The 24723-nt window shown below is 36.8% G+C and overlaps 1 protein-coding gene across 6 annotated transcripts in view; it reads right to left on the reverse strand.

The window, feature by feature from the left end:
* Tpk1 (thiamin pyrophosphokinase 1) overlaps positions 1-24723 on the reverse strand; it is a 344321-nt gene that overhangs the window by 51162 nt on the left and 268436 nt on the right. For 4 of the 6 annotated variants that reach the window (XM_063250660.1, XM_063250661.1, XM_063250662.1 and 1 more), the window contains one exon: positions 7777-24456. The exons of the other annotated variants lie outside the window; for them this stretch is intronic. In XM_063250660.1, coding sequence (XP_063106730.1) covers positions 24293-24456 — 164 coding nt within the window. In that variant the 3' untranslated portion in view covers positions 7777-24292. Of the gene's footprint in view, positions 1-7776; positions 24457-24723 lie in introns of those variants that run through there. 6 annotated transcript variants of the gene reach the window in all.

Genomic DNA, 24723 nt, shown 5'->3' on the forward strand with positions numbered 1-24723 from the left:
AAGGACTATGCTTAAACAGATATTTCTCAAGAAAAATGTAAAATGGACGTTATATGATAAGATACTTTACTTTTAAATTTTAATTTTTTTATTTAAAGAGAATAAAACAGAATTAAGCCAATCAAAACAAACCGGTGTAAAAGATACAGGACTTCAAAACATTACAAAACTAATAATAGTTAGATGTCTTTAAAATAGCTGCAGATAACTTTATACATAATAAAAACCAAACAGAACAGAATAGAATAGAAAAATAAAAACAAAACAATGAGTGCAATAAAGAGCTTGAAAACAAGCCAATAATAAATCCAAAATTGCTACCATAATATTTCTTGCTATCTTTGAAATAGCTGCTCTTGCTATCAGATTTGACACAATCAAACCAAACAAAAGAGAAAAACCCAACCAAGAAAACAATGGAATCAATTGGGACTTCCAAAACAAGACCATAGGGAATCAATAATGGCCGCAGCCCTCAGAAGGAGATCCCCCCTAGATGCCACACTGTGTACCACTGTCTCCTGAACACATGATCAGACCACTGGCCCTAGACCTGCAGTGGTAGTGAAACACTGAAGCACCACAGGCATCCAACTGCATTTCACCTCCATAGCTATCATCACAGCCTAGGTTTCTCCAGGTAAGCCAGTTGCTTACACAGGGTGGGGGTGGGGCCAAGGGTGGGGGGATGATTGGTACTTCTTGTTTGCCAGTCTGCGTGCCAGAAAGGGGCTAGGGTCTGCTGTTCACAGGCCAGCAGCGGCCTGTGCATGGTGCTGATTCCCAGAGTGGGCTTGCTTGCTGGTGTGGCTTTGTTTTCTCTACCCCCGGTCCGCAAATGGCGGAAACGATGCTTTAACATCCCTGAATATAACACAAAGCAAACCAAAACCACAATGGGATCACCTTATTCCAATATGAATGGACATTGCAAAATGACAAAAGATAAATGTCAGCACAGATGAGGAGAAAAGGGATGGATCTTTCTCACTGTTAATGGGAAGGCAGGTAAATTAGAATAGACCTTGGAAAGGAGTGTGGAAAGCCTCAAAACTTACAAGTAGAATAACCATATGACTATGCAATCCCATGATGGGGTAAATATCCAAAAGAAATAAAATCGGTAGGTCAGACATGAAACCCCCATGTTTACAGCAGTGTTCCTAACAGTCAAGGCATGCAGACAGCTAAAGTGTTCATCAACTGAAAAATAGACAAAGAAAATGTAATACATTTACACAATGGATTCGTCTTTAGCCATGTAAAATCTAGTTATTTTGACAACTTAGATGGAGATGGGCATGGAGGTTCTTATATTATGATAAATAATCCAGGCACAGAAAGACACATAGGATACAATCTTAAACAATTTACAAACTGTTTCTAGGTTACAAGAAGCTGATGAAAATAAGAAGGGAAGGATGGTTGAGAGGATGGTTGATAGCCACACTGTTATCATTAGTTGGGAGTAAGAAATTCTGGTGGTGTATGGGACCTGAGAGAGTACAGATAATGAAAATGTATTGTACATTTCAAAAGTTAGAAGAGAGATTTCTAATATTTTTATCACAAATGATACATATTTGAGGAAAAACTTTTACCTTAAGTTGACAATTAATGTGTGAATTTATATATACAATCTCATACAGTTTTTGTGTTAAATTTTTAAAAGTTCATTTCATCCCTTATTTGATTATAAATATTAAAAGCTATACATTTTCCTAAACAAGTTTTATAATATGTTTTGTGACACACATAATTTTATTCAATTCTTATTAAAGTATGTTCCCTGACTTAAAAGTTGATTTATGATAAATTTTTTCTTTCTATGACATGTTATACATTATTAATGTTTTTTGTAATGGGTCAGAATGTGGGGTATACTTTTTTATTTTATGGAAGAAACTGATATTGTTTCATTTAATAGTCATTTTCTAAGGTTTAATGAGAATTAATGAAAGAGTTCTCCCTGTATTACATCTCTAATAACACCACCAAAATTTCCACCACCCCCTCCACCCCCACACACAGTTTAGGTATTGTCTATTACCATGTAGATTTAATTACATGCATTGATTTTAGTTAAGTTTAAAAAAACCATAAAATAATACATTCTTACACAGAAAAAAATGTGTATCCATCATCTAAATGAAAACTTCCTGGGTAGTTCTTGTATTAAGTTTTGAACACTTTACAGTTCCCAGAGCTGCGCATAAGGAGTGACTAACTTGAACTGAAATGTTGGAATGAGTGTCTAGTGATACAGTTCAGAAAATAACTGATAATTTAATGGTGATAAACTCGGATAGGAGTTTTCTTGTCTCTATGTCTGCATCACTCAACGAGGTGTGTCTGCTGTTTCCCGACGTGGCACAGACTAATTGGACAGGCACTTTCAGTCAATAAGAAATAAAGTATGGACTCTCCTCTTCAGCCAACTTGCCATTACTACCAATCAATCCCCAGCCCGTTCCAGTTTGGAATGAGGTTTTAACTGCCCCATTTGCTTCTCTGAGATCAATGCAAGGGCTGCAAACAACAATAAAGGAATAATTCAAAGACTTTTAATGTTTGAAACTACACAGACAATGCAGAGGCATGAAAAAGTTAAGACTTTCCCTGCTTTCTCTTGTTTCACTAGGGTTCTTGTTATCTGATGTGCCCTTTCCAAAGTCATTCTTCATTTGCTGTACATTATATTCATCTTCTAAATATCCTCTGATAGTCACATTTCTGAATTCTTTAGAGCAACACTGAAAGAATGAGGTCGCAGGCACTGCGTTTTTATCCCTAGACTTAAGTACACTTTTTTTTTCAAGCTAAAACACAACTTCAAGAGCCTGTTGGCCCACCCAGCCTGCTTATAATAAGCTGAGCTGTCCCTTAAGAATCCTAATAGAAACAGCATACGGGGTATGCATTTGGGTAGTTTGTTTTGTTGAAAAAAGGGTCATATTTTTAAAAAAACAGGCATGTTAGTTTAGAAGCTAATTTATGAAGTAATATATTATGTTCCTGGATACAAGTGGAAAAACAATCACTATTAAATAAAAGCCCAATGATAGAACAGAGGAAAGCTGAGTCGAATGAATGTTAATTGGATTGCTATAAAAATGAAAATACATGATTCTTGGTATCTGGAAAAACTAAAGAAACCGGCAGGCAGGAAAGGGGACAGAGAGAGGGAGACAGAGACAGACAGACAAACAATCACCCACACCCAGGAATATTTGTTTTCCTCTCTTCTTTCAGTATTTCAGAGACTAAACTTGAAACCCCATGGATCATGAGTCCCATAAGCACTGGTCATCTCTGTAGTTGATTTTAGGACTATGTGGTAATTTCTTCAAAACAGATCAAAACAAATCAAAATGACATTGTTTTCTGAGACCATTTTATGAGTCAGGCTTTACTACCAATCAAAAGGCATAAAGCTTCAAAAACCAAAACAAAAATTATAGAAATGAAAGGTGCAGCCGTGGGGGAAAACAGAAAGTCTGTAGTGGCTGGAAAAAAAGAGATATGAAGATATATTCACATGATAAATAGCTTTATGAAAAGTAAACGTAGGTAGAATTGTTCTTTATTTCTAGAATCTGATTAGAGTTGGGAATTTTGCTCTAAAAGCTATGAGATAAGTTTTGGAAAGAAATTGAGTAGATGGAGTTCCAGCATGATATACTGTAAATACACATATTTGACATAAACCAAATTTATATCTGGGTAAATGAACATCTTTTTTTTGGGGGGGGGTACTGGGGATCAAACTCATGACCTCATGCTTGCCAGGTGGATGCTAGTGCCACTGAGCTAAAGGCCCAGCTCCTAAATGAACATATTTTCAAAAATGTTTCAAGCGTCAAAATAGTATTTTGTTTCCAATTCATTTGTGTACTTTGGGTTTCTACATTCTATATTCTACATTCCCTGTTATGGATTAAGAACTGGTGGTCAACTTAACGCCAGCTGAATTACATCATCATGGCACTGATCAAAGATCCTCCACCTGAGGAAAGTTGTTAGCATAAAGAGGTGGAGAAGGAGAAGGTTGTTGTTTTGAGGTATTGTGTTTTCTACTAGGAGTTGCTGTTTGAGCCATTGATTCTGGAGAATCTCTAGTCCTCACATCAAGCATTGCTTGCTGGCTCCAGAGGGGAAGATGTGTGCTGCTTAGTTTCCAGGATGAACTCATCACGCTGGCTTCCTGGCATGTACCCCACTGTGCTTGTCGGAGGAGGAGCTCGGGGTGTCCGTGTTGCTGAGGATGGCTGTGGTGCCTTTCAGGACAGCCTTGGTCTTGTGAGTTTGACTTCTTGGCTCCAGCCTAGAACCATCATTCCACCAGTACAGCTCCTTCACCCCGCTGGTATGGACTTTCTAGCTTCCACCACTGACCTTTGGGCCTTTCTGGCACAGATCCATAAAGAGACTGGCGTGAGTCCTTCTTGTGGGCTCTGGATTTCCAGTTGGACTCACGGGACACACTGTCATGAGCTCTGGGTTTTCATCTGGACTCATGTGGGACATTGCTGTGGGATTTAGGCCCTTGACTAAATATTCTATGTCTTTGGTGTTACGGATAGATTTCCTGCATTTTCTTGTGTTAACACCATTATAAAAATATTATAAACTCCATATCCTGATTCTGATTGTTCTTTGTGTACAACCCCTGACTACAACACTCCTAAAGTTGAATTTCCCACCTTCTGAAATAGCTGAACTCAAAACAGCCAAGCCATTCATTGTGGATTACAGGTCAGGTAAGGAGAGTTGTGGTGTAATAATACCTACTAAATCTAAGGGTGAAGACATCAATGATGGCCGTACTGGTTAGCGTTTCAGTATCCTATATATCTCAATCATTTGGTCTATTAGACCTAACCTAAACTGTAAATGATCTTTTGAACCCCCTTATTTTGAATAAGTGACAAACAAGTTTTATACTGTTTGGTCCAGAAGGTGTATAAATATTTTATAATAATTTTTCCTTGCTTTTTGACTCCAGGATGGCTTGTTACATGTTGGTCAACTCTGGCAACAGCACCCATAGAATTATTGTAAGCATTGACCACTACTGGAACTTTTTTAGTTCCATTCTTCCAAGTTCTACCATTTCTGTGTTATGAATAGTTGACCATAAGAAGATACCTGTTTTGTCTTTCCATTTCCTAATCCAGAATTTTTCTCTCTGATCTGCTAACATTTTCCCATTTTTCAATTTTCTCTTTTGCAGACCTTTTGGCATTTACTTACTATTTAGTCTCCAGGTCTCAAATGTGTCCGTGTTGTATTAACATCACTGAGTTCTGGAGAAGTATAAGAATTATGTTCAACATACTTATGATAAGAGCTTTTTAGGTTGTAGCACAAAGTTATAGGTTATTTCCCACAAATAAAATATGGAGTAGTAAAAGAAAATGACCAAAATTTATTAATTTCCCTAGAAACAAATATCAAAGGTGAATACAACATTCCAAATAAAGTATGCAAAAAAGTCGGTATAAAACAAACAGACATATGTATCTCATGCAAAGAAGAATTGACTGGTTTAAATAACACCCACCCTACCCTTGGACAAGTTGTCAGTACATAAACAAGTGCACTGCCTGAGTGATCTTGGGGTAAACTGTGCAGTGATTAATTAAATGATACGAATAAATTTCTAGGATTCATTACTTTTGGCTCAGTAATTTCTCATATAAGCATTTATCCAAAGGTCAAATCAATCTAAAGACCCAATCCAAAAATGGGCATCTGAGATGAATACACAATTCTCAGGTGAAGAAATAAAAATGGCAAATATATGAAAAAATGTTCAAGCCCAGTCTGGGAACCATGCAGGGACCACCGGACCATGAAGAGCCAGACTCTAGCCCCTTCCAGCACGCAGGCTGGCAAACAAGAGGTACCAATTATCACCCTCCCCCAACCCTGTGTGACAGGCTTACCTGGCAAAACACAGGCTGTGATGATAGCTATTGAGATGAAACACAATTGGATGCCTGTGGTGCTTTGGTATCTCACTAACGTTGCAGGTCTAGGGCCAATGGTCTGATCACAGGTTCAGAGGATGGCAGTACACAGTGTGGCATCTAGGGAGGATGCACTTCTGAGGGATATAGCCATTGTTGATTCCCTATGGTCTTGTTTTGAAATCCTATATATTTTCTGGGTTGGGTTTTATTCTCTTGTTTTGTTTGATTATGTCATATCCGATGGCAGGAGCAGCTATTTTAAAGACAGCAAGACATATAATGGTAGCAATTTTGGATTTACTATTGGCTTGTTTTGAAGCCTTTTATTGCATTTATTATTTTGTTTTTATTGTTTCTATTCTATTCTCTTCTGTTTGATTTTTACTATGTCTGAAGTTATCTGCAGCTATTTTAGGGACATCAGAGGCATATGGTAACTATTATTGATTTCCTAGTGTTTTGAAATCCTTTATACTTCACACTGGTTTGTTTTGATTGGTTTTATTTTGCTTTATCCTTTTAAAATAAAATTAAAAAATTGTAAAATGTTTGACACCATGGGTCATTAGACAAATGCAAAGTAAAACAACCCTGAGATACAAGCTCACTACAGACAGAATGGCTAGCATCAAGAAATTAACAAATGATAGCAGGGCTGTGGGGAAAAGGAACCCTTCTCTATTTTCACTGTGAGTGTGGACTGGTACAAACATTGTTGGTATCAGTGTGGAGATTCCTCAGAAAACTAGCATTAGAGGTTCCATTTGACCTAGCTATTCTCCTTCTAGGTATTTTTCCAGAAGAAGTAAAAACATCATACCACAGTGATATATGTACACCCATGTTTATAGAAGCACAATTTGTAATAACCAGATCTTTTAAACCACCTAATTGCCCATCACCTGAGGAAAAGATAAAAAGATGTGGTATTTTTATATAATGGAATATGACTCAGCCATAAAGAATGATAAACTTGAGGCTTTTAAAGGTAAATTGATGCAACTAGAAATAATACTCATAAATGAAATAAATCAGACTTGTATGTGTAAACACCATACAAGTCTCACTAGTGTAAAAAAATCTAGTAAATAATGTCAAAAAGTTACATTAGATATATAAAAAGAGAAAGAAACTGCTCAAAGGGAAAGTATAATATTCAATCAATCTTGCATGCCTATTTCTGGTAGCCTGAGCAATTACCTTGAGGTAATGATATGCAATATAATAACCATTGTTAAGTTCCTATCATCTTGTTTTGAAACTTTTTGTTTTTGTCTTTTTGAGACAGGATCTCACTATGCAGTTCAGGCTGGTCTTGGGCTCACTTTGTAGCCCAGGCTGGTCTCGAACTTTTGCCTCAGTCTCTCAAGTGCTGGCATTACTGAAGTCTGCCACCACATCTGTCTTTTGAAATTTTATATCACCATTTCTTGTTTTTTTTCTATATAAAAAAACTAAAGGGTAAAATCATAAACAGATAAAACATCATGCATATAGATGTTAATACAGTATTTTTAATTTGGTACCTGGAATCAAACTCATGACCTCATGCTTGCCAGGAGGTGCTACTTCACTAAGCTATATCTCCAGTCCCCAGCACAGTATTTTTTATAATAAAAATAATTTAATTATTCAAGAGAAACATAAGTATTTGTACTGCATGAAATATTACAGATGTAATAACACACCTATGAGGACTATATACCAGCATTTAATATACTTTTAAGTATGTTTTAAAACAATATGCAAAAACTACAGACACAACATAAATAAGCACATAGAAAAAATAATAGAAAATACATTAAACTTCAATATATCATGTTTATTTGGGTAGTATTATTGATAATATTAAAATTTAAATCTTAATACACTTTTCTTAATTTTTTGATATTCCAAATTCTCTATTATGAACATGTACCAGTTAATATAAAAACCAAAGAAAAATTTAAAACATTTCTTTGCTCTAGGAAAAGTACCAAGATAAAATGAAACGAATTCAGTAATAAGGCTCTCCAATTAAATTTAAAACATCAGTAACACGAAGTCGAGGTAAAAAGCCTGACTTCCCATACCTCAAATAGAGGGAACACTAGATGCTTAGTTTAATATAAATTGATAAGGGTTGATAGTGTTTATTATGTGACTCATGGAAGGAGGTAAGTGAGCACTAAACTGTACCACAGCTATAAATAGTGTCCCTAAAAGGACAGCAGCTGACTGCTGAGGCATGGCCCTCTCAGTCTAGCTGGAAAGCACTAGGTTCAATTTCTGGCCAGGCAGTTTAAGAGTAACACTGACTAACCATGGCAAGTGCACAGGAAAGTGCGATGAAGGCACGTGGAGAAGACTTCGCATGAAAAACCAGTAAGGAAATGGGTAACGTTTACTCTAGAAAAAATTCACAGGGAAAACTTGTTGACTTCAAATATCAGCACATGGTAGAAAGATTAAACTTGTTTATACTCCATGGTTTCAGGGATGATTTCTGACATGAGGCAAGTTAAATGATGTTTAGTAAACAGAGAGAAGCTAATGCATTTTCTGCATGTGGTCGGATTGTTATTTTTTTTTTTCTGCGAGCTTTTGAGTGTGTGTAGACACTTTCCCTACTGTGTACTAGTGAATATTTGGATTTTCTCTAAAATCAAATGCTATTTGAATAAAAAGTTTCTAAACTATTGGTTTTAAAGAAACAAACCAACCCAAAAATTTGACACCATGATGTTGAATCTGTACTGATCTGAAATGTTACCCAATGACTTTAAAGTACATTCCATATAGTACCTTTCTGAATTTTTTTTAATTTTAAAGAGGGTAAAACAAACCATATAAAACAGAACACAGCAGACCAGAAGAAAACAATGTAAGTGAAACAGATTTCAAAGCAAGACAACAGGAAATCCACAGTAGCTATTGTAATGTCTCTTGTTTTCTTCTAAATAGTTGTCTGTATCTTCACATGCAATGAATTCATACAAAAAATATAAAACTGATCAGAATTATGAAGGCATTACAAACCTTCAAAACCAGACAATAGGAACATCAACAATGGGTACTGTAATGTCTGTTGTGCTCTTCAAAATAGCTGTCCATATCTTCATGTATCTTGAAATTAAATAATACAAAACAGACTAAAACCACTCTGAACAAAGAATAAAAGCATTATTCAATTTCACAGCATGATGATAGGAAATCAGCAATGGATACCATAATGTCTTTTTCTTCAAAGTAGCTGCTCATATCATGTATGATACAGTAGATTCTCATAACTGTTTAGATATTCTAGGCATGTATAAGCCTCTACATGTACATCTATCCTTTCTGTATTAGAGGGAAAAACAAAACAAATTACTAGAAAAATAAGAAACAAAAAAGACAAATAAATAACAATAGCAAGAAGCCTGAAACAATGATGATACAGTCCTTCAAAGCAAGAGGGTAGGAATGTAACTGAGGTTCTTATTTTACACAGCGATCTTCAGAAGAGTTCCTCAGTTCACCTTTTTTGGGGGGAGGATCAAACTAATGGCCTCATGCTTTCCAGGCCAGCGCTTATGCCGCTGAGCTAAATCCCTGGCTCTGAATTTGGAAATAATCCTATGCTGCTAAAAAAATTTTTTTTGGTACTATATACTTTGGGGTACATTCCTCACTGTGTTTGTGACCTTTTCCTCTAGTTCGGAATTTTACTTTACATAACCTATGACGACCTCCACCAAGCAGTGTGGAACAGAGCCAGCAATCCTTACTGGTGGTCACCTCAGTTAACGGATGTGTTAGAGGCTACATCTTACCTGTGAACTAGGGTGATCAGAACTCAGGTCCTCATTTCAGGCCTATTCCGGCTCTGTCACACCATTCCTCCAACTTTCTATTTCCATCGTTCTCCTGACGATGACGATCACCAGGAACAAGGAAAGAACTCAGGGAACACACCTATTCCTCAGTATCCTAAATTCTAAGTAACCTTTTGTTGTGTTCATGTTTAATTTCTTGACAATCTCACTAGCTGGAATCTCCAATATAGGAACAATGCTGAACAAGATGGGCTGAACAACTTAGATTAAGCTCTTTAGATTCAGAGAGAAAAAAGTTGCAAATTCATTTATGAAACTCCAGATGCACTGCTCTCTACAGGGCAGAAGTTTTAATTTCCCATGAACGCCTCTGTGATTTTCTCACTCCAACATATACTGTTGATGTATTTTCATCAGAAAGTCAAATAGTCACCAAATAAGGTGCCTTCCTTAAACACAAACATGCACACACCACACAACTTTAGAGAAGCTGAAAAACGATGTAATCCAAAGAACACTGGACCATATATTTAGCTAGTTGAAAACCTTTAGGAAATATAGTGTCACTAAAGTATCTTTAAAATGTAGGTCAGTGTTTCTTAAACTCACTTGGTCCACCTTACTTTTTAGTATCTATTTTTATTTGAGAAATAGTATGAAATACAACTTGTCTAGATTTTCTAAATCTCCATGCTGGAATCCTAAATTATTTTTCTAGTTAAAAAAAAAAAAAAACTAATTGAGGAAGACAGATGCCAGAGGAAATGCCCTTTACCCAGCTAACCCAAGTAAACAAACCAGTACCATAGTTATATTTTAGACTGTTTCTCATGCTCTGTTTCAAGCTTACATTTGTGGTGGGCCAGATGCATTTTCGAAGGGTGCAGAATGAAACACATAAAGCCACCATCAATCATTCATCAGTGACAATTACCATTTGCATCCATTTATCTAATCACAGCCTGCAGTAACTACTACCCATGACAGCTCAAAAGCAGTGTTAACACTGAGGGTGATTATAATTTCCTAACATTATCTAATATATTTGGTTGTTCCTATTCATGCTTCATTGAAATGAAGTATACACAGTATATTACACACTAATAGAGGAGGGGAACTGGGTAGGAATATCACACTATGAGGAGTATATCTAGGTGGTCATGTGCCAGATTTCTTTAGCCCACTGAAAGCATGTATTCTTTCATTTGTTAATCCCTGAGACTGTGGTTTAAAGCATATTCTCTCTTTTTGTCTATTTAGTTACATAAAGTATGTAATTGGGCAAAATTGTTTTTCTTCTATTCATTTCCTCCCTGTTCCTGTATTTACAACACCCCAAACCAATTTTTTATGTCAGTTTGTTGCTCTTTCTGTTTCAGGCTTTTATCTTAGTGTTATCTCCTGCCTGCCTTTTCACGATTGTGTGTGTGTGTGTGTGTGTGTGTGTGTGTGTGTGTGTATGCATGTGAACTCAGAATCTACCACTGGCCAGGCATACTGAGTCAACTGCTTTTATTTTATGTTCTATTATTAACAAGCTTATCTGCTTCCTACTTTATATTACGCAGGCTAAGGGTCTTAATCTGTCTAAAGTCTATTTTCCATATCTTTGATTTGACAATGAGAGGTATTTCCTCAGTATTTTTGTGAAAAGTACAGTCAAGGATTTTTCACAGTATTTACTGTGCATGTGAGACAGCTTAGCTTTTACCTCTGCCTTGAATGTACATGAAAATGGAGTGTCAGATTTTTATACAACATGCAAGACGACAGCAAAATTATTTTGTTCCTAAAGGATAAAATTCTAGCAAGTTTTAAATTTAGTTCACCACCACAATCAGGTATTTCCAGCCCAGGAAATAAGCAGAGTGTCTCTAGTTACGTGAAGCCTAGGCCACCTATCTTAGCCTACTTATTGGACTGTGTTCACATAGCTATAGAAACTTTGTGGGGAAATTTAGCATCTTCTCACACTGCATCCTTGCAATTTCATAATCTTACCTCATTAAACAGGGGCACAGCACAGGGTGGGAGAGAGGAGGCATAAAATATATTGCTGTCCAGCCATTCCAAATTGTGTAACTTTATTTCTTCTGTTTTTCAAAGAAGAGGATTAGTTGCTATTTGTAGCCTCCTGAAAACGTCTTTAAGGAAGCTGAAAACATCAGCACTGAAATATGCTGTTTTCAGGGCACTGTCTCCTTCCCTTTCCTGTCCTACTCTCAGACTTGGGCCTCTCTATAAAGGCTGTTGAGACCTTTCTCTTGCTCAGAATGGTTACAGAAGAAGCAGTATAAAACTGGTCACCACTGGCATGCCTGACAACTGTGCCTTTAGCCCCAATAATTTAATAATTAGGTTTCAGTCTATTTTGATATGAGAAGGTGGTTTCCTCAGGTGACATGCACGTGGTTATTCTAGCTTCCATATATATATCTATATAGATCTTCTTGTCCACAATGGCAACTTTTTCTCTTTTTAATTTTATTTAAATCTCTTTTTCTTATCCAATTTTTAAGGGCTGGCTTGACTCAAACCTGAACTGTTAACATAATCAAACAGTACACATCATTGTTGCTGTTAACAAGATGACTAGTATGTATTTAAACTGAGGGTTCTTAGAATGTGGATGTTTGAAATTTTCTTACTTGGCAAGGAAAGACAATTCTTGTTCCTCAAATGTTTAGCAATCAGATAGTTTTAGTTAGTTAGGGAAGTGGATTATGAACATGTGCTGGTAAAGTCAATTAAGATAGAGCCAAAATGTCTATTTATGTGATCCAATTTAAGTAGCTTTTATGATTGTACAATTTAAATCTAATTTTTATATTATATTTGCACATTTTAAAATGCTTTGACCAAAAATATATTCTGAAGCTAGAATCCATTTATAGATATTTTACAGCTATAAAAATGGTTAATACTTTCATCAGCTGTTAAGCACAACTATCTAAAGGGATAATAGGGTTCAGGGCCAATCAGTTGTATAAATATATCTAACTGTATATAAGATTTCTTGGAAGTAACACAGAAAATTAAGTATGAAGAAAAAATGAAAAAATATTGTTTTCATATTTTAAGATATGACATTAGACTACTTATTTATAAGAATCTCATAATACATTAGTAAGCACACACAGGATATTTTAGAAAAGTAATGAAAGGTTAATAATGCAAAATTTTTCTCCAGGCTTTTTTCCCTAAGAAACAAATGAGATAAGACTTTCTTTTCAATTGAAGACTTCAGGTTTTTCTATCCCCTCATTTATCCTTCCTCCTATGCATTTTTATAGTTGCTTATTCTGTTATAAATACATCCAAACTCTTCTACTAGACTTCCAGCCTCTAGAGGCAGATCTAGGGTTTAACTTCTTTTTGTAAGACCCAGCAAAAGAATGCCCAGAGCAAAGGATGTGCCCCTGATAAACAGGAATAAGAGTTGGCGAAACAGAAAGAATGGAGATGAACGTCAATGATGACCTAGTTAGCGCTGAGGGTCTGCTAAGACTGTCCCTCTGCTAGCTCTCTGGAACTTGATCAACAAGATCTCACTAATGCACAGAGTTAGTTACCTTTCTCTAAAATCTCCATACAGTGTTTACTGGAGGCTGCTTGGCTCCTTGGCATGTTCTCCAGCAAGTCTTCTGGGAAACTCACACACATACGGGCACTAAATACATACAGTGTTATGAGTCCTGATTGCAGAGACGAGACAGCACTACAGATAAGGAAGACTCTCCTCAGAAATGAGGTGAGCCCAGAAGAGGAGGCACATACTGGCAGATAGGGAGGTACAGAAATATTCATGGGAGAGCCAGTACAGGCAGGGGAATGCAGCCAGATCTGCCCCTATATACCACTGCTGCTGTTGGAAACTTGCTTCCTTTGGGCAGCCAGCATGGGTAGGGAGACACAGCCAGATATGCCCCATGTACCTGCAGGCTGCCATGGAGACTCTTGCTTCCCTAGGACAGCCAGCCAGCAACCACTGGGAGAATCAGACAAACATGCCCTTCTCTGCCTTTTGCCATCAGGGGAATACCAGTGTAGACACATAGGCTGAGAAGAAGCAGCAGCCCTGCCACCGTGCAGCCCTGGCCATCAGGGAAGGCTCAGTGTAGCTGCACGGGTCTGGAAAAGCCATCCCCAAACTCTACTACCTCCCCTATGGAACCTGGCTTTAGAGAAACCCATGTGTCAGTACCATTTCCCTACACCAATGTGGGGCAGCCAATGTGGGAAGTGCCTGGGACCCCACAAGTGGCTTTTTGGGAGGAACCCAGGAGAATGTCAAGATGAAGGAGCAAAAGACAATCTCAGACCTCCAGCTCACACAGAACAAATCTGGGCAATATATTTTCAAAGAGAATGGAAGTGACATATCTGAAATCCCCAAGAGGATTACAACTGAAGTAAAGAAACAACTTCATTAAGATTGTAAAAATAATCAGATCAGAACTAATGTCTCAGGTAAAAGAAGAAATCACAGGCATAGTTGGAGAATTGCTGAGCATATTTAAAGAAGACAGATTAAAAAAAACAGGAGCATAGGAATATGATGGAAACACTGAATAAACAATATAGGAAGGAACTACAATGCATGAAACAGATTCAAGGAGATATCCAGGAAATTAAAAAAAATTATCAAAAGCTGGCAAAACCACTTGAAAGAGACTAAAGATAATCTTCAGACCTTGAAGATAGGATCAGAGTTAGTGATCATGAAAAGAAAGATCTCTTAAAAATAACAAGGAATCAGGAAATAATTCCACAGCTGCAAGACGGTGCAAGGAAAAATAACTAAGAGTGATACATATTAGTGAAAAAGCAGGGGTCAACACAAATGAAATAGAAGACTACTTACACAAGTAATAGCAGAAAACTTCCCAAATGTTGGAAAGGGATGTGGCGTAGATAAGCGAGGCATATAAAACTCTAACTAGCCATAACCAAAATAAATCTACAGGCAGACATACAATAATCATGATTCTAGAAGTTCATCCTAAGAACAGAATACTAAAAGCTGTTAGAGAAAAAGAAACAGATCACCTATAAAGGAAAACCTATTAGACTCATGAAAGACTTATTAACAAAAATCATCAAGTCAAGAAGAGTTTGGAGCGAAGTGTCTCAAATCCTGAAAGAAAACAACTTCCAACCCAGGTTGATGTACCCTGAAAAACTATCTTTTAAAACTGATGGATAAATAAGATACTTCCATGATAAAGAACAACTGAAAGAATTCATGACCACAAAACCAACCCTACAGAGAGTGCTGAAAAGCATTCTAGAGAGAGATAAAGATGACCATGATTCCAGGAACAGCAGCGGAGGAGGATCACTAAACAGGACAGGCAGTTGAACAAAGGGTATAAACTGGCTGGCCAACAGCAGGAGGATAGCATGGCAGAGATGAACCAATGTATGCCCATTGTAACCATTAATGTAGATGGCCTCAATTCACCCATAAAAAGAAATAAGGGGAGAGTGGATCAAGAAACAAGACCTATCAATATGCTGCATACAAGAAATACACTTAACTTGAAAGGAAATTCACAGACTGAAAATCAAAGGAGAGAAAACACTTGTTCCACATAATAGGAGACTAGAAAAAAGCGATGGTAATTTGCCCATCTGCAAAATGGATCAGAAAAATACGGCATTTTCATACAATGGACAGTCACCCAGCTACAAAATAGGATAATCTTGAGGCTCCTGTAGGCAAATGGGTGCACCTGGGGAACATACTTATGGGTGAAATGGTTTGGATTCATATGGGAGAATACCGAGTTATCTCCCTAGCATAAAAAACTGAAGGAGATAGTGGGATCCAAAAAGCACAACAGATACTACGAAAGTGATAGGGGAGGAAATGCCTAAAAAGGGAAAGTGGTAACCACTGTTAATTTCTTATTATCTTGTTTTGAATTCCTGTATCATTTTCATAATTTTATTAGGTTTGGTTTCATTCTGTGTTGTTTTGTTAGATTTTACTGTGTTTGATGGTATGGGCAACTATTTTGAAGATAATGGAATGTATTTAGGTAACCATTGTTGATTTCCTATTATTTTGAAGTCCTATAATGTTTTCATTCTTTTGTTTTGATTAGTTTCATTCTGTTTCACAGTATTTGATTTTGTTATGTGTGATACTATGGATAGCTATTTTGAAGCAAGAGCCATTATGTTAGACATTGTTAATTTCCTGTTATCTTGTTTTGAAAACCTGTAATGCCTTCATTATTTTGTTTTTATTGACTTTGTTCTGTTCTGTTTTGTTGGATTTTATTGTGTGTGCTGGTATGGACCGCTATTTTGAAGAAAATGAGAAACATCATGGTAGCCACTGTTGATGTCCTGCTGTCTTGTTTTGAAGTCCTGTATCACCTGCATTATTTTATTCTGATTTGCTTTATTCTGTTTTGTTTTGTTTTATTCTCTTTAAAATAAAAAAAAAGGGAAAAATGTTCATGGGAAGGTGGGAGCAGGGTGGAAGGTACAAGGATCTGAATGCAGTTCTGTCCTGCAACACCAAAAGGTACCAGGCAGAAAATAGTGAAGAATGGGTACTAAGACAATCCATGATGTGATAAATGAGCTAATGAGCTTAGACTTCATCCAGTGTGCAGAAAATGGGCATTCATCAACTATTGGAACAGAAGACTAATAGGATGTTTTGGATCACCTGGCATATTTTTCAAGGACACAGCTGCAGGGAAACAAACAAGGTTAGACATAAGAGACTCAATTAGGACAAGAGTATTAGAATTGGAGATGAGGGGGAGACACTGGAGGCATAGTTACCAAGACAGATCTGCCTAAGTAATCATTTTCAGATGTAAATCCTATACCATCTCCTGTTAAAGCTCTTAGATGGTTTCCTAATGCTCTTGGAATAAAACACACGCATCCTGCCTTGGGCAACCAGCTTTCCTCTTATCCATCCCCTTATTTCATCTCCAATCCCTAGCCCTCCCTCATGCTTTGTCTTCAGAAATGCCAAGGCCTTTTCCTTGTAGCTTCACATTTCCTTCTTCCCTGTGAAGGTGTCCATCTCTCAGTTCTTCCCGTGGTACAGACTCTCTTCTTTGTCATTCTGTAGAGCTCACCTCCTCAAAGGAGGTTTCCATGGAAGTCTTGTTAATATGAGCTTTCTCAGTTCTACATAGTATTAACTTGCTCATTGCTTCCATCGTGTGTCTCAGACTGTCTACCTTGATTGCTTACTGTACCTGTGTTATACTCAGTGCATTATTACTCACCTCCCCAGAGCACTTGAGTTCCTCAATTTAGTTTGTGATTGACAGTGTAACACACGAGTGCCTGGTATATGGAAATTCCCTAACTATATCTGCACATGAATAAAAACATATGAATCTGAATCTGAATATATTTAGAAGGTGAGTTAGAGTAAGAAGTCCAGTAGAATAGCCAGAATTTGTGATTGAGATTTACTGACTCCAAATTCCAATCAGATTGATTCTAATCTAATCCACTATCCAAACTACTCCCATTTTTAGAGTAAACAGAATCCAGTCATTTCTGCTGTGGAGACAGCACTGTGGACAAATGATGTCACCATCACAGATGTTGTCCTTAGAGATACAAATTGTGGGAGCATATATCTATCTGTAATGTTACCCCACACAAAGCAATGATTTGATTCTTACATGGTGAACATGCAAATCTGTTCACCTTAATATTGTTTTCCCCATTTACTTCTTAGAAAAACTTAACAAAAGAGTGCAGCAGAAAACAATCTAAATGCTCAAAGATTCACTATTTTTATACTATGCTGAAACACCTTACTATAGTATACAGGATTTTAACTCTACAATTAATAAGTAGCATTTAACTGAAATCAGTCTTATAGAAAAGTGGGATTATATACATATAATTACTTAAAATTAACTTACATATATTAAGGCAATTTCAATTATCATATGTCTAGACCCTTTTACATTTTTATAAAAGCTAGAACTTCATGCCTTTATTTAAAAAACCATAGGTCAGTTAAAATTTATGTATGTTATTGCTGTTAAAGAAGATATTCTATCAGAAATAGCTCTTATCAGGTGATAACTGGAGGGAAGGCAACATAAATTGAGTAACTTTTACTGTGGATTCAATTCAGTTTTAATGCCTGAACCTGACAAACTTTAACATCTACAAGATTGTACATTCCCATAACATGTAAGATTTTTAATAAAAATGAAGATCATCAAGCCACAATCTGTATGATCAGAACTCTCATACGTCCATTTAAAAATTATTCCAGAAAATAATGGGGTGATAAATGCGGGATCCTGTACTTTCTACATTACTAGAGCTCTACAAATTAAAAATAATGTTCTTCTAGGAAAGATTTGTAAATTTTCTAGTTCCTTATAGTTTATTAGTACTTTGCTATCATTATCATTTAATTTTTCAAAATAACAGAAAGATAGAAAGGGCAACTGACAGCAAATGAAGATGCTGAGCTCTTCATTTTAAAAACAATAATCTAAGATTGGTTGAGGACAAATGTCTTGAACAACTGGTCTTCAAAGGAGCGAAGTGCAGTCATATTTACTCATTCTCATAGCAAATAGTTGAGAACCTGCTTTTACGGCAGGCATGGTTGTACATTTATTTAATGGTACTGGATATACAGATAAAATAGAATTCCTTTTCTTGATTATGTTCTGGCAGTGGAAGACAAATATTAACAGCAGAGTTAACAGATAAATAAGGAAATAATTAAACTAGCATTCAGTCCAAGACTTTCTACTCATAGTAACCAGAAACTCAAATGACAAAAATTTACAATGAACTTTTGAATGAAACAGGCTTTCCATTTAATCAATTTAACATAGAATAAGGTGAAATACACCAGTAACATTTCATTCTGCTAGCCATGTAAGGTTTAAGTATGACAAAACATTTTGCAAACATACAGTCAGTTTTTTAACTGTAGCACCAAAGCCTTACTCTATACACAGAGCTAACTGTAAACATACACACAAAGGCTTCGTGGTCACATTATTTGAGACACAGAGTCGACATTCCTCAATCTGTTCTGTAGATGGTGCTACAGATCCAACAATGATCCTTACTTCAGTCTGGCTATCACTGTCAACTTCGGCTAAGAATTACCTTGGACTCTATGAAAACCACATTCATTCTGAAGGAAAAATATCAGCTCACAGTGGCAATCTTCTCATTCATTGCAGGACATGAGTCTAAAGTGTAATTTAATTAAAACTTTCTTTACAAAATATTAGGTCCTTCACAGACTCAATTGATGAAATCATTCTGTTTATCCCATGCTATCTATTTTAGTTTCTAAGGGTAGTGTAAAGTCTGTTACTAAAGTGGAAAAATCATTCATTGATAAAGTGATACCCAAAAATCATTCTCAAAGGAGGGGTATCTTGGTCTGACTCAACCAAAGGAATGATTTCTGTGACATTTAAATTTCACTTAACACAGGAAGCTAAGTGATATCCTACAAGGAGGCAGATTTATTGTCTGCTGAAGGAAAAGGATGCAAGGGTAAAAACAGAAGTACCCTATAGCAGCCAGACCACAATGCATGGTGAGAGGGGAGTCTGTCTCCCTGGGCTGAAGCAGGACCCTCTGCAGGTTGGCTAATATATTTAGGGTAAAAGTCAGTGCTCCTGAAATTTATATTTCATGTGAGTTTATATTTCATGTGAATTACTAATTGGTTGATCTTTTTGCAGGGGTCATTAATGGCTTCTGCAATGCAACTGTAGAAGGAGAAACAAGTAACAATCTAAACCACAGAACCAGACTACTGTCCTTTCCCATAAACTTGAAAAATAAATTCTGACAAAAGAAAAAAAGTTACAGTTGATAGACATTCAACAGTATGTTCAATGGAGTGGCCTTTCTGCTGAAACACACACTTAGGATGCAAGACTAGCAGTTAAGTAGGACCGCTGGAATGTCAAGATGAAGTTTCTCAATGAAGAAAATTCTTTCCTGACTTAGTTTGCTCAAAAACATAAAAGAATAACAAGAATAGCAAGAAGAGGGCCCTACAGCCTGCCCTCTTGGCTACCTATGCTCTGTAGCAGTGATGGCAAACCTTTTAGAGCTTTCAATGGTAACAGCTGGCTATAGGTTCACCACCATTCATCTATACTGAAGAAGATGCTTTTCTGAACTCCCGGCAGTTGGTGGTCACCCAGGCGACAGAGGGACGGGAACTCTCTTGCCCTTTGTGTGGGCCAGGTCCTTGAAGAGGCTGACAGGGGAGAGAGGAGACATTATCATTATGTTTCCCTCTTCGGGTTTATTCCTTGAAGCAGACCCTCATTCTGCCTGTTCATATGGCCAACTGCATCACAGTGACAGAAATCAAGAGTGCAGGACAAGGCGGAGACAGATGTTTCAGATCCACAAGAGTGAAGTACTGGAAAGACGAGAAAGCAGTGTGGCACTTTGGACAGGGAGAGAATGGAGGGTGTAATACATCAATCCTGGTTTCCAGTTTTCCATCTGACTGAAGTGATTCCATTTTTCAATTACCTGAGACTTGAGGCGCTGAGTAGAATGCAACAAGGACCCAGAGCTTTGCAAGCCCTGGCAGACAACAGCTTGGGTCTGAAAATTGACAATTCGGCCATGGAATCAATGCTCTTTCTCATTCCCGTGTCTCAGGTTTGAGTGCAGAGCTGACAGGTTTGCCTGAAAGATGTCCCTAGATGGATTCTAAGGTCGATGTATCATTTGATACAATGATTTCTATAATATCACACATGTTGTATTTTAATTGGAAAAATTTCCAAATGATAGTTTTTTAGTGATTTCCTAATTTAACACTAATTGGTTTATGCAATCACAATCAACACGTGTTAAGGGGGGGGTACCTATCTAAGACAGCAGGGAGTCTACTGCTGAGAATTAACTGACCTGAAGCATATCAGTGATGACTGTCCTCAATATGTGGCTTGTTGTCTTATGCTTCTGTGGATTCTGTTATTCCAGGTCGTTAACACAATTCTCAGAAAAAAAGAGTTATCTACATTATCTGCGAGATATATAAAGTTACATACAAAAAATAGAATCTTAGTAAGGAATAAGTCAAAATGTAAATTCCAATTTATAATTTAAAGGGAACAGAACACTCTTGGTAGCAGATTGAATGTACTGGAACTAAACAATCATGATTAAAAAGAAAATCATAAGCTACCAGAATTGAATTGGGGAAGGAAGAATTTATGGATTGTTTTGGAGGGGGGCTGTGTTATGCTACCAAACATTTTTAGAAATGAAAATCACTCGATGACATGTAATCCATTTGAGATTGTTTCCAAGAAAACAAGTGAATACATTTAATTATGCTAGATGGAAACATGCAACCAGAGAAAAGAGCTAATCCACTTGCCTATCCCTGGCAGGTAATTTAGGGTGGACCTGTAAACTATTGTTGTTTACTTGTTTATATTTGCCAAGACCAAATCCCTGTCTGGACACTAAACATGCCACTCTGTCAAAACCTAAGAAAGGTTACATCTGAAATCCTCTTCAGCTGGAGAGCAGCAGTAGGGGTTACCAAAGACAGAGTAAGAGCTCTATATAAGTAGTGGGTTTCTTCTGCCACTGTGGTTCATTAACACGAACAGATGTTCCTTTTCTACAGAAGTTGTTCAGTGTCAGTTTCATGGTCTGTGATCCAAAGCAATCCTTTTCCAAACTTTGAGACTTTATTGCTTTCATGTTATAAACAAGGTTAAGGCTAGGGGTCGCCACAACTGTTCTAGGACCCTGCTGGGAGTTCTTGGGCAACTGTGTGGTTGTGGGGAATGACAGGAATATGTAAAAGATCAAGTTTACTACGCTTAGTAATGACTTGCTTTTGGTGGCCCATCCCACTGCCAGGTACTGCCCCGCCTGCATGCCCTGTGTGCTCAGGTATACGGCCAGAGAGCAGGGCAGCCTAGCTCTCACTGCAGCACTGCTCTTACTGCATAGGACACCCCAGGGGGATTTTCAGAAACCCCAGCATTGAGGCTGCCACTGGGACAGTTACACTGACCCTCTGCAGATGGCACCAGGGAACTAGTCTGTAAGATCCCTGAGAGACTGCAGTAGAGTGTCAGGCCTAAAATCAAGCTCTCAGACCTGCATTTGCTTCAAACCTATGTCCAGAAGTAGTGAAGTACGTTATAAGAGCTGTGGGCTAATTTATTATAAAGTCATCATCATGCAGCTAATTCTTTGGCACAATTTTCTTCAAGTATGTCAGACAAAGAAAAACAAATCTTTCTATGGGTGCCCTATGAATTCTGAGATCATGGTAAAGGTTATTTGGATGTGTATGTTTTGTGTTTATTTTTTACTTTTTAAATAGTAGGTGGTACATACATGGTAAGCAGAGCTTTGGAGGCAGATGGTCTGGGGAAAAATCCAACTTCTATTACTTATAGAGTCTGTTGCCTGGGCAGCAAAGTTAATACTTTTAAACCTCATTTCATGGCCCCCTTTCCACCTATAAAACAGTACTTTACATGAGACAGTTTGTGGAAAGCACCCAAACAGTCTGACACATGCAGCATTCACTAAGTATTTATTAACCATTCTTTTGTAGAAAAAATAAGATAGAGCTATACACAAAATTAGAAGCTTATGTATACTCTTACTTTGGTAATTGTGCTAAATCTCTTAAGTGTTAACATTTGTATTATGCTTTAAGTAAAACAGTGATCTACTTTCAGGTTCTAAGGTTCTACATAGATATTTTTGAGCAAAGGGATTTTGCAAATGTTTAATATCCCTTATATTAATCTAATTCACTTTTACTCCATACATTAAAAAATTCATCGTTAGAAATATCACAGGACAATGCAATCTTCTGTCTGAAGTCTTTCTGGTTGGGTTAATTACAAAGATGCCTATTGTAAATATGGGGAAAGATACATGGATAAGTTTCTGGCTTTTGTGAGATTTACAAAGAATTTGTATTTGGCACTATTCTCTGGAAACTTTGCTGACTGTGATAATGATGCTAATAAGACTTTCTTAGTAACAAAGGTGAACTGAAATAAAATACAAAGAACCACTGATTTCACTTGACTAGCACAGGTGCTAAATATGGCCTTGAATCTTCAGCAAGTTCACAAGGTTTAATATTCAGGGAAAAATTCTGATGTTCAGTTCTGGTGGGAATATCCTCCTTCAGTTGTCCATCATAATCTCAGTGAAGAAGGAAATAGAATTTATAATTGTTATTATATTGGCTGATGATTGGAAACACATTACCAATGCACAAATTAGAGCCTCTAATCCTAAAGTAATTAACAGCCAATTTCAGAGTTGTTAACAAGATTAAAATTGTGAATATATTATGTGAATCACCCTCACAAATCAAATTTTGATTAGATAATACTACATGCTGATATATATATGCTATTCAAATTTCTTAAAAGCCTTTTTAGTATAAAATCTTTGATAAAATTTTTCAATAATGTATGCAGAGTTAGAAAAAGAGAATGCATGATTGATGGTTTTCCCTTATAAACCTTATTAAAAGTCCTGATTTGGTTGGTATCCAACTGCTTTGGCTTAGAATTAGGAATTATTTTTGATGAAGGCTCATGTGCATTGACTAGAACAACATCTCACAGAACTAGCAAGAAACCAAGTTAATCACTAGAAATGTGAATGGAACAATATTTCAGAGCACAAGTTCTTGAAGATTCTGCTGTTTGATTTTATAGGATACATGCCCTTAAAATGCCTCAACAGTAGAAACTACATAAGGACATATTGACCTATCCATTCCATGTAGGTCATATTTGATTCTGCCTGAAAGTATAATCCTTCTGTCTTTAGCAAAAGTGGTGGGAAGGCAGCAGCTTTGGAGGGTCTCCAGTAACTGGGATGAATTTCTAATGTCTCAAGAGCTTCATTTGTACGATCTTTGGACTACATATTGCTTCTTAAGCAAAAGTGGTTAGTCGTCAACAAAAGGACTTTGGATCACCAGTTTGGTCCAAAAATCAGTAAAGAATAAATTATAGAAACAGAAACTTGACACATACCACAGAATAGAGACTCTCAATTTAGTGCTTCTTGAGAAGAATGAAGTAATTTTGCAAATCATAACCCTGAATAGAATATTCTTGTACATAATCACACATGAAGGGGAAACTGGAATTTTAAAGGTGAACAGTACATATTTAAAATGTTATTGACATAGCCCTCATTAAAAAAAAAGTCCTCAATAGAGTTTATTCTATCAGAATGAATGAGAAGTGGTCTGTTTGAACACTTATTCACTGGACTACTGAATTTAAGTTCTAGTCTTCCAGTATGGTCTTCTTCTCTACTACTCTTATCTTTCTCTAATTCAACCCATACAATGATTCCGGAGTCATCTCTGTTAAAACACAGTGGTGACCATTTCCCTCTTCTGTTTAAAGAATATCCCCACTTCCTCTCCTTCTCCCTTAGTTCTGAAGATCCTTTAGGTATTTATTCCACTTGGAGTTCTAGCATCTTCTCTCATCTCTATGCCACCTCCACTGCACACATCAGTTGTATAAATACTTCCTCACCTACTGTGACACACTCTTGTAAAGACTGGCCACAGTTTCTGGAATGTGCTTTTTTAACAGCTGCTCCAAAAGACTCCTCTTCAAAGACTGTTGGTAATTGTGGCACATCATTGCTTCCTGAGGAATAGTATGGAGAAAAAGCTTATAGATAACAAGATTTTGGCATCCAAGAAAATATTTAGTTGCAGAGAAATATACATTTATACATAAGGTACACATTCTTTCAACCCTGAGTGAACAATTATGTGTTTTTCCAAACTAAAAATATAAGAAAACCTACCTGACTTGATCCTACGGCGAAACAGAAATTACTGTAATAAAACAAATTCACTGAAATACATGGCCATCATAACAGGCTTTTAAAAAAAAGCCAAGTTCACGTCT

This window comes from Cavia porcellus, unplaced genomic scaffold (genome assembly GCF_034190915.1).
Source record: "Cavia porcellus strain 051 isolate PalLab524CR breed Dunkin Hartley unplaced genomic scaffold, mCavPor4.1 scaffold_6, whole genome shotgun sequence".
Taxonomy (NCBI): Eukaryota; Metazoa; Chordata; class Mammalia; order Rodentia; family Caviidae; genus Cavia; species Cavia porcellus.